The sequence below is a fragment of the Anomaloglossus baeobatrachus genome, chromosome 10 (assembly GCF_048569485.1).
Source record: "Anomaloglossus baeobatrachus isolate aAnoBae1 chromosome 10, aAnoBae1.hap1, whole genome shotgun sequence".
Classification (NCBI taxonomy): Eukaryota; Metazoa; Chordata; class Amphibia; order Anura; family Aromobatidae; genus Anomaloglossus; species Anomaloglossus baeobatrachus.
In genome coordinates, this window is record NC_134362.1 from 46,068,534 (window position 1) to 46,080,621 (window position 12,088).

General features: G+C 38.4%; 1 protein-coding gene across 1 annotated transcript in view; it reads left to right on the forward strand.

Moving 5' to 3' along the window:
- LOC142255070 (serine/threonine-protein kinase D3-like) overlaps nt 1–12,088 on the forward strand; it is a 100,551-nt gene that overhangs the window by 58,042 nt on the left and 30,421 nt on the right. Inside the window, exons 4-8 of the mRNA XM_075326513.1 lie at nt 535–663; nt 4,648–4,832; nt 7,556–7,739; nt 9,502–9,585; nt 11,738–11,873. Coding sequence (XP_075182628.1) covers nt 535–663; nt 4,648–4,832; nt 7,556–7,739; nt 9,502–9,585; nt 11,738–11,873 — 718 coding nt within the window. The remainder of the gene's footprint in view (nt 1–534; nt 664–4,647; nt 4,833–7,555; nt 7,740–9,501; nt 9,586–11,737; nt 11,874–12,088) is intronic.

The window sequence follows — 12,088 nt, forward strand, 5'->3', positions numbered from 1 at the left end:
GAATATTCATTTGCCGTTAACACACGTTCTAATGACAGAGGCTTTGGCGAGACTATGGGCAGGAAAAGGGGGTAAATATTTATTTTCCAGTAACATGTGACCCAATTACTGTTGCCAATAACAAAATATAAGACATTCCCTGAAAATAAGCCCTAGCGGATCTTTTAAAGCCAAAAATAATATAATAATATACAATGTCTTATTTTCGGAGAAACACAGTACTTAGCGTCTTAACATGCCCTGTCGCTACTCTTAGAACAGCAGTGGCTGAGGTGGGACAGAAAAGCAAAATGACTGATGCCATGTTTAGTCCTATTTGATAAAATTACGCTACACAGCACTCATTCATGGCTTTTACCAGTCTCCGGTGCAGAGACGGGGGGCAGTAATGATGGTTAGACATGGTCATTGAGGATTTGTATATTGTACAATGCTCTTCATCAGGATTAAATGAATAATTAAGAATTTGCCTTTGTCCAATACCTAATATTCTATTTTAATAAATTATAAACTGTCATTTTTATTTTTATACAGCGTCTGTGTCCCTCGACTTCTCCATCCGACCTCACATCTTACTAGTGCACTCCTACAAATCTCCAGCCTTTTGTGACTATTGTGGGGAAATGTTGTTTGGCTTGGTGAGACAAGGCCTAAAATGCCAAGGTAATACATAAAAATCATATCTGTTCTCCCAGGGATGATTTTCGCTTTTCTGATGCCTGAGACCAAAACTGAAATAGTTTCCACTGGCACACAAAACAATAACTCATTTGTAAAAAATATACACAAAAATAAAATCTTAAATTGTCCATCTTAAATATATAATACCAGCAAATAAACCGCATACACAACTGTATATCAGCAGTGAATACATTTCATACATAAAAATATTACAGCAGTGAATAAACCACAGACATATGTATACAGTAAAGGAGCTGCATACCTAATATATAACAGCAGTGAATAAACCACAGACATATGTATACAGTAAAGGAGCTGCATGCCTAATATATAACAGCAGTGAATAAACCACAGACATATGTATACAGTAAAGGAGCTGCATGCCTAATATATAACAGCAGTGAATAAACCACAGACGTATGTATACAGTAAAGGAGCTGCATGCATAATATATTACAGCAGTGAATAAACCACAGACATATGTATACAGTAAAGGAGCTGCATGCCTAATATATAACAGCAGTGAATAAACCACAGACATATATATACAGTAAAGGAGCTGCATGCATAATATATAACTCAGTGAATAAACCACAGACATATGTATACAGTAAAGGAGCTGCATGCATAATATATAACTCAGTGAATAAACCACAGACATATGTATACAGTAAAGGAGCTGCATGCATAATATATAACAGCATTGAATAAACCACAGACATATGTATACAGTAAAGGAGCTGCATGCATAATATATAACAGCAGTGAATATACCACAGACATATGTATACAGTAAAGGAGCTGCATGCATAATATATAACAGCAGTGAATAAACCACAGACATATGTATACAGTAAAGGAGCTGCATGCATAATATATAACAGCAGTGAATAAACCACAGACATATGTATACAGTAAAGGAGCTGCATGCATAATATATAACAGCAGTGAATAAACAACAGACATATGTATACATAAAGGAGCTGCATGCATAATATATAACAGCAGTGAATAAACCACAGACATATGTATACAGTAAAGGAGCTGCATGCATAATATATAACAGCAGTGACTAAACCACAGACATATGTATACAGTAAAGGAGCTGCATGCATAATCTATAACTCAGTGAATAAACCACAGACATATGTATACAGTAAAGGAGCTGCATGCATAATATATAACAGCAGTGAATAAACAACAGACATATGTATACATAAAGGAGCTGCATGCATAATATATAACAGCAGTGAATAAACCACAGACATATGTATACAGTAAAGGAGCTGCATGCATAATATATAACAGCAGTGACTAAACCACAGACATATGTATACAGTAAAGGAGCTGCATGCATAATATATAACAGCAGTGAATAAACCACAGACGTATGTATACAGTAAAGGAGCTGCATGCATAATATATAACAGCAGTGAATAAACCACAGACATATGTATACAGTAAAGGAGCTGCATGCATAATATATAACAGCAGTGAATAAACCACAGACATATGTATACAGTAAAGGAGCTGCATGCATAATATATAACAGCAGTGAATAAACCACAGACATATGTATACAGTAAAGGAGCTGCATGCATAATATATAACAGCAGTGACTAAACCACAGACAAATGTATACAGTAAAGGAGCTGCATGCATAATCTATAACTCAGTGAATAAACCACAGACATATGTATACAGTAAAGGAGCTGCATGCATAATATATAACAGCAGTGAATAAACCACAGACATGTATACAGTAAAGGAGCTGCATGCATAAATATATAGTAGCAGTGAATTAGCCAAATAAGCAAATACCCTGTAGCAACTAAATATATAGTAATAGTACATGTAAGTAACATATTCCACTTAGTTGATACTATTTTGATCAAAAGAGCATACCTAATCCAGATAATAGCCTATGTAACACCAATGTTCTACTGACCCTGTTAATATATATTAACTGTTCCAAATTTTTCGGAAACAATCTTGAAACATTTTCACAAATTAGTCCTATGTATGGGCAGTTTAGGGTGGGGTTGAGGGTGACACCAGAAGACGGAAATACCCCAGCACTCCTGGTGATACATTTTGTTTTCTGTGAAGTGTCCTGTTCACACCAGGTAATGTACAGTAATAAGATTAATGATCTGCCGTCCTCCAGGTACTTCAAAGTTATGACTTTTTATGATAAACTTTATTATGTTATTCTTTCTTCTTTCCCAAACACTATGCTGCAGTGCTACTACAATGCTTAGTACATGCTCCTTTAGAAGTGTCTTTTAACTGCTGCTTGGCAAAAACGTTACCTTTCCGAGCCGCTCTGTTCCGCACCTTTGTATTCAGTTGGGAATTGAACAGAAATGGTTTGAATATAGTGTACAGGATATGGCTGAGCAGTAGCTGAAAGGAGCTTCTAAAGGACAACTGGACATTGAAACAGGACTACAGGGAGAGAGAGTAAACTAAAGTAATAAATGTGTTATAAAAATTAGTGTTTGCACTGTTTGGATAATATATAAAAAAGTTTAGTTACTCTTTAAAAGTACATAAACATGTTCTATATATCATATATAGAAGATCTTTTCTTGTTTCCCATGTCAGACTGGGTTTCCTTGGGACCTCCGAAACAAAAGATTCTCTATACACAATATATAGAACATGTTCATGTACTTTTAAAGAGAAACTAAACGTTTTATATTACTTAATTATCATCCAGGCACTGCAAAATTATGACTTTTTATAATATACTTCATTATATTCTTTGCCTTTCTTCTCTCCCAAACACTATACTGCAATGCTACTTCAATGCTTAGTTCATGCTCCTTTAGAAGCTTCTTTTAACTGCTGCTTGGGAAATATGCTACTTTTCTGAGCCTCTCTGTTCCACACCTTTGTACTCAGGTGTGAAATGACATACAGAAGCGATTGAATATAGTGTACAGGATATGGCTGAGCAGCAGTTGAAAGGATCTTCTAAAGGAGCATGAACTGAACATTGTAACAGCACTGCATTATAGTGTATGGGAGAGAGAATGAAGCAAACTAAGGTGATAAATATATTATAAAAATTAGTGTTTAGTAACTGGTTAAAAGTACATAAACATATTCTATATATCATATATAGTAGATCTTTTCTTGTTTCCCATGTCAGACTGGGTTTCCTTGGGACCTCCAAACAAAAGATTCTCTATACACACTATACAGAACATGTTCATGTACTTTTAAAGAGTAACTGAACCTTTTTTTATTACTTATCATCCAGGCACTGCAAAGTTATGACTTTTTATAATATACTTCATTATATTCTTTGGCTTTCTTCTCTCCCAAACACTATACTGCAATGCTACTTCAATGCTTAGTTCATGCTCCTTTAGAAGCTTCTTTTAATTGATTCTTGGCAAATATGTTACTTCTCCGAGCCTCGCTGTTCCACACCTTTGTACTCAGATGTGAATTGAATTGACATACAGAAGCTGTTTGAATATAGTGTACAGGATATGGCTGAGCAGCAGTTGAAAGGAGCTTCTAAAGGACAACTGGACATTGAAACAGGACTGCAGTATAGCGTTTGGCAGAGAGAATGACATAAACTAAGGTAATAAATATATTATAAAAATTAGGGTTTAGTGACTCTTTAAAAGTACATAAACATGTTCTATATATGATATATAGAAGATCTTTTCTCTTATGGTCTTAAGGAACTCTTGTTTGTAACAGGAAACAAAGTTTTGTTCCTATTTTTATAGGATTGTGCGTGTGCAATCATGATTAGTTCTTCAATGGTTAGATGAGGTCAGAGATTATAGAAGGGTTATGATTTCTCAGAAATTTGAGGTCTGAAAGTGAAATGGTCCAAGATAAAGGACAGAAATGAGAAGTCTTAGTTTTATTAAAATAAATATCATTAATACGATTGACGATTGATTTGTTTTTTTGTTTTTTTACCTTTTAATTTTTCAGGTTGTGGTTTAAATTATCACAAGAGATGCGCTTTTAAGATCCCTAACAATTGCCGGGGGGTAAAGAGAAGTCATCTTTCCAGTAGATCATTCACAGGAGCAAGTTCCATCACTAAACAAAGAGCCGTGACACTACCGACAGGAGGCAGCCTGGAGGACCTCGGAGGACACAACTCAGAGCCGCAGGTAATGGAAGCTTTATGGCCGTCACAGTTGTAACATATCACTTGTCATTAGCGTTCCTTATACTTCTCTACACTTTACATCTTAGGCTGATTAATTACTGATATACGTTGATTGCTCATGTGCTGTCCACACGCTTTAGTTTTAAAGCGCACCAATCACTAGGATTTTCCTATATAACCTAAAGCCAGTGCTATACTGGCACTATCAGGCTGATTCTATACATACCTTTAGTTGTCAGCTCGGATGTATAGGTTTTCAAACACAAGCAAGTAAAATGAGCAGCTTTTTGATTGGCAGCAGCTGCCGATCAGCTGATAGCTGGGGTGGGTATTCATAGTGATTCCCGCCACCCTGGTTGTCTGTCCTCCTCCTGTTATTATACTAATTCTATTATAGAATCATTTTACTAAGCGGCTAGAAGGACCCGTGCTGATTGTCATATCCATGTGACCAGAAGGGGCGGGGCCTCAGCCAACAGAAAAATAATGTTGCTTCCTGGTATGAGCTATGTTGTCAGAGGCCACGCCCCTTCTGGTCACATGTGTATGACATCAGCACAGGTCCTTCTAGTCACTTAGTAAAACGATTCTATAATAGAATTAACATAAATAACAGAGGGAGAATGGACAGACAGGGGGCAGGAATCCCTATCCTCCTCCTGTTATTATACTAATTCTATTATAGAATCATTTTACTAAGTGGCTAGAAGGACCCGTGCTGATTGTCATATCCATGTGACCAGAAGGGGCGGGGCCTCAGCCAACAGAAAAATAATGTTGCTTCCTGGTATGAGCTATGTTGTCAGAGGCCACGCCCCTTCTGGTCACATGTGTATGACATCAGCACAGGTCCTTCTAGTCACTTAGTAAAACAATTCTTTAATAGAATTAACATAAATAACAGAGGGAGAACGGACAGACAGGGGGCGGGAATCACTATGAATACCCACCCCAGCTATCAGCTGATCAGCAGCTGCTGCCAATCAAAAAGCTGCTCATTTTACAAACTTTACTTGCTTGTGTTTCAAAACTTATACATCCGAGCTGACAACTAAAGGTATGCAGAAAATCAGCCTGATAGTGCCAGTATAGCACTGGCTTTAGGTTATATAGAAAAATCCTGGTGATTGGTGCGCTTTAACATATTAAGGAGTCATATTCATGGCTGCATATAGTTCTATGAACAATAATTAGTCGTAAAGACAGATAGGAACTCATACCAGAAGACCAAGGAAAACTTTCTTAGGGTATATGAACACAGAGTCTTTTTCCAAGGTCTTGGAGAAGAAACTAGGTGCAAACTAAAGGTTTTGAGGAAGATTTTGAAGAATTTCTGTTGAGCCTGAGCTCAGTTTGTACTCCAAAACCTCTTCGAAAAACTCAATGTATACATAGACATAGAGTCTAATATTTCATAAACTCCTCCTGTCATTAGGACTAATTATGCTGCTCTTGCATAAAGCCTTGTTGTGCAGGAGCCAGGCACCATATTGTGCAACTCGTTCAAACTATCCAGGAGGCTTCCGTAAGAGATGACAAATCTCCGAAAGTTCACTTGATTATGTTGCGCACCATGGACAAAGTAGCATTAAGATCTCTGGAGATGGACTTGTAACCTTGAAATGGTTGATATTTTTCAACAATTTTGGTTCAAACTATACAGGAGGTTCTGTAAAAAATGACAAATCTCTGAAAGTTCACTTGATTATGTTGCGCACCATGAACAAAGGAACATCAAGATCTCTAGACATGGACCTGTAACCTTGAGATGGTTGATATTTTTCAACAATTTTGGTTCAAACTATACAGGAAGTTCTGTAAAAGACGACAAATCTCCGAAAGTTCACTTGATTATGTTGTGTACCGTGGACAAAGGAACATCAAGATCTCTGGAGATGGAATTGTAACCTTGAGATGGTTGATATTTTTAAACAATTTTGGTTCACACTATCCAGGAGGCTTCTGTAAAAGACAACAAATCTCCGAAAGTTCATTTGATTATGTTGCGCACCGTGGACAACGGAACATCAAGATCTCTGGAGATGGCTTGTAACCTTGAGGTGGTTGATATTTTTCAATAATTTTGATTCACATTATCCAGGAGGCTTCTGTAAAAGATGACAAATCTCTGAAAGTTCATTTGATTATGTTGCGCACAGTGGACAAAGAAACATCAAGATCTCTGGAAATGACTTGTAACCTTGAGATTGTTGAGATGTTTCAACAATTTTGTTTCTCAAATCCTCTGACATTTCTCTTCTTCTCTTTCTGTTTTCAAAGCTTAGTGTGGCACACACAGACACACAATGCAAAGATTCAGTCAACTTCTCCCCTTTTTATCTGATTTCAGTTGTAATTTTCATATTGCCCACACCTGTTACTTGCCACAGGTGAGTTTGAATGAGCTTCCCATGCTTAAATCAAAGTTGTTTACCCACAATTTTGGAAAGGTGCCAACAAGTCTGTCCTTGTGTACAGGCTCACAATGCTCCCCTACAATAGGTGAATACTTACTATTTTGGAAATAAAGCTTAAAAAGTAGGTATAAAGCATAGGGCTGGAATATTAGGTGTTGACTAACAAAAAATGTAACAAAAAATTGTGCTATAAAGCTTCCATTCTATAAACAGGCACATACCACCAGGTTGTTTGACATGATAAATTTACTCGGTAGAGTTATTATTTTTTCTATATATAATCATCTCTCTTATATTGTTTCTACAGGGTACCACCAAGAAATCTCGTATCCCCTCCTTCAAGGGGCGCCCCATCTGGAAGGATTGGCAGGACATGAACAGAGTGAAGGTTCCTCACACTTTCCAAGTCCATACATACACCCGTCCCACAATTTGTCAGCACTGCCGACGTCTTCTTAAGGGGCTGTTCAGACAGGGCATGCAGTGCAAGGGTAAACTTGTCATATTCCATTTTTGAATGATTATTACATTAAATTATAGATTTATCACTGTTATATTGGCAAACATCTGACAAATCATAATGGTGTATCAGTAGTGATGGGCGAACCCGAACTGTAAAGTTTGGTTTGTGTACCGACCCCGAGCACAGACTTTTCAGGAAAGTCCATGTTGCTCTTTGGGTTCGGCCACCTGAATTAAACAAAAAAGGAAGCAAAAAGGGGATTAAAGCTGGACTATTACACTTACCAAGTCTCTGCGTAGCTGTCACACTGCTTCCGGGTCATCTCATTAGATCTCATGAATATTCACCCACTTCCCCCACCCACCCTCTCTGACAACATCTGTAATTAGTTGCAGTCAGACTGCCAGCATGCCAGTGTCTGTGATTGGTTGCCCTCACACTAGCTGTCTGGGTCCCTGATGTGGAGTGTAAAAATAAATAAATGTAAAGAATGGCATCAGGTCACCTGTATATAGATACCAAGTGCAGATAATGCAGACAGCTGGAGACTGCAGGTCCCAGCTGTGTGCATTATCTTGGCTGTGTATCAAAGTATGAGGGACCCAATTCAGCTTTAAACTAATTAGTTAAATAAATTATTAAAAAAAAGTCATAGAATCTCCCTACTTTTGATACCCAGCCAAGATAAAAGAGACATCTGGGGGCTGGTATTCTCAGGCTGGGGAAGCCCATAGTTCTTGGGGCCTCCTCAGCCTAAAAATAGCAGCCCACAGCTGGACCAAAATTGATGCATCCATTGGATCCTCCAATCCTAGCACTTACCCTGCTCATCTTGATAGTCCTGGTACCATGGCAATTGGGGTAATTTAAGGGGTTAATAGCAGCTGTTATTTGTCAAAAATCACAGCTATCATCGAGCCCGCGGTTAGTAATGGGGAGAGGTCTATGAGACCCCCTTTAATAATCATGTTAGTAAAAAGAAATAACCACAAAACACAGAGAAAAATCCTGTATTAAAAAAAAACAACAAAAAAACACTCTTTTTGTCCAGTTAATTAACCAATCAAAAAACCCTGATGGTCCATCGTAATTCACAGGAGGTCCCATGATAATCCCAACACTGCTGCATTTGGAGATTGCAGTGCACAGACGCATTAGAAAACGTGACCAAGCACTGCGATTTCAGGGACACTGACGGAGATGCAGCTGCAAGCGATGACGTCACTGAGTTCACCTGAGGTCACAACTGGGGTTTCCACGGTACCCCAGCTGTGACCTCAGGTGAACTCACCTGAGGTGAATTTATTGAATTCAGTGACCTCATGTCAGGTGAAGTCATTGAACTCAACGCTAAATTACCGGATTATTTGCAGACGTTTCTGCACCAAATCTGCATCTCACGGCAGAAAAACACACCAAAACCGCCTGGGTTTTTTATGCAGTTTCGGTGCATTTTTCTGTCAGAACTAGCTATGTTCATGGTTTCATTTACACAAATATAAAAAGCCACTTAGAAGCTAAACAAAATCAACAAAATAAACAGGATAAAAAGGCAAAAAAAACCCAGATATCATTATGTTTTTTGTGATGTTTAGTAGCCAAATTATATTTTAAGAATTGCAAAAAGAAATTATGCAGATTTTGGACATTGTAGTTGCCATAAATTTGCTATCAGCATCCAATATGTTCATTTTTGAAGTTAAGACATAAACATATTTGCATCAAGGAGCGCACTGTTCTGTATAAAGCCTAAAAATTTATATATTAATTTGCCAATCTGTTGTGTACAGACTGCCGCTTTAACTGCCACCGACGGTGTGTACCGGATGTACCAGACGAATGCCTGGGAGAGATCACTAATAGTGATGGAGAAGGTAACTTTTATAGATAAAAAATTCTTTCACTTTACACCTTTGCCACAAAGGTTTTTTTTAAGTTTTTGCCGCCTAAATTCAAAAGTAAGCAACTCTCTAACTATTTCCCAATAGCTATTTCTTCTATGGTCATTTCTTCAAGATGTTTGGGGCAACCTCCTTGCCGAGTTTCTTCAAAAACTGTGCACAAGTGTACCTTCACCAACTGATGGTATTTTGAAGACAAAGGGCGGTCACACGAAATATTGATGTGATTTAGATTTTGTTCATTCCCTTTGCATTCTAATTGGTAAAACTAAACTATTATAACTTCCACCTTTTGATCATTATTTAAATATTTTTGGAATGTTTTTTTTTTATTTTTTTTAAAATAACATTCATCTTATAGGTACAGTTTATAGTTTGGGTCGTTATGGATGTGACGATAACAAACGTGCACTTTTTTTTGTTTACTTTCGTTTATATATACAGTAAAACAGCATTTTTTGTGGCAAAATATTTTATCATGCTTTATTTAAAACTTTTTTTTTACATATTAAAAAATTTCACCCCAATTGGCCACCATAGAGTAATTCTGGCCAGCATCTTGTAGTAATGTCCCTCATCCTGGTCCCTATCTTTTTGTATCTTTTAGTTATGTCCCCTATCCTGGTCCTCATCTTGTAATGTTCCCCATCCTGGTCCCCTTCTTGTACTAATGTTCCCCATCCTAGTCCCCTTCTTGTAGTAATGTGCTCCATCCTGGTCCCTATTTTGTAGAAATGTCCCATCCTGGTCCCCATCTTGTAGTAATGTCTCCATCCTAGTCCTCTTCTTGTAGCAATGTCCCCATCCTGATACATTTCTTTTAGTAATGTGCACCATCCTGGTCCTCCTCTTGTAGTAATGCCCCATCCTGGTCCCCATTTTGTAGTAATTTCGCCATCCATGTCCCCATATTATAGTAATGTCCCCATCCTGGTCCTCATTTTGTAGTATTGTCCCCATCTTTGTCCCTATTTTGTAGAAATGTGCCATCCTGGTACCCATCTTGTAGTCATGTCTCCATCCTAATCCTCTTCTTGTAGTAATATTCCCATCCTGGTCCTCATATTGTAGTAATGTCCCATCCTGGTCCCCATCTTGTAGTAATGTCTCCATCCTGGTCCTCATCTTTTAGTAAAGTCCCCATCCTTCTTCCCTTCTTTTAGTAATGTCCAATCCTGGTCCTCTTCTTGTAGTAATGTCCCCATCATGGTCCACATCTTGTAGTAATGTCCCCATCCTGGTCCCATTCTTGTAGTAATTTTCCAATGCATGTCCCCATATAGTAGTAATGTCCCTATCCTGGTCCCCATCTTGCAGTAATGTCTCCATCCTGGTCCTCATCTTGTAGTAATGTGTCCCATCCTGGTCCCTTGCTTGCAGTAATGTCCCCATTTTTGTCATCTTCTTATAGTAATGCCCCATTTTGGTCTTCTTCTTGTAGTAATGTGCCCATCCTTCTCCCTTGTAAAATGTGCCCATCCTTGTCCCCATCTTGTAGTAATGTCCCCATCCTGGTCCTCATCTTTTAGTAATGTCCCAATCCTTGACCCCTTCTTGTAGTAATGCCCCATCCTGGTCCTCATCTTATAGTAATGGCCACCAACGTTAGCATTTTATTTCAGTTGAATATGCTTCCTTGGACGCACATTCAATTGAAATGTATTGCTGCACAGAGACAAGCTCTCTGCACAACATTACTAATGCCAACAGCTGACATCAGGGTGCAGGCGTAGCGGCACATGGCAGTGGCATCTTACACTGCTGTGCCGGTATGCTGACATCAGCTGCTGGCCTCTGATTGCCCGGCAGCTGTCATTGATATTACTATGCATGGAGCTTGTCTCTGCACCGCAATACATTTCAATTGAATGTGCATTTAAGGATGCATATTCAACTGAAATAAAATGCTAACATGGACAGCCACCTGGATAATCATCAAGTGGTCTACGGTGCCTGCAGGCCACATGAAAGAGACTCGGGGCCACATGCAGCCCGCAGGCCGCATGTTTGAGGCCCCGGTTTAGTTTATCATGACATATATGTAATACAAATACATTCTTTAATCCATAGCTAATAAAATATATGCTTCAACGCAAATGCTAAAATGTTGTTCCTTATTTGGCAGATGGAGAAAATTGTAGCACAGAAGATGAGACTGAGAGACTAATCCCGCTCAATATTAGTGCCCAAGAGGAGGAGGAGATATCTGTTAAAAGCCCTGAAAGCACAGTTTGTCCATGTGATAACCCAATGTTCGATAGGTAAATATGTAACTTACTGCTGCGCTCTTTAAACTGCATTATTAAAGGGGATGTCCACTACTCAGACAACCACCTCTCAATCTTTGTTTGCCACCTGTAAAATAATAACACCTATTTTCACCTCCGGTGCCGGCGCCTTCCTGTGGTGTTGGCATAGGCTCTCCTTGGGGTCACGTGACATTATCGTGTCATACAATCCCTACAATCAATCAGCG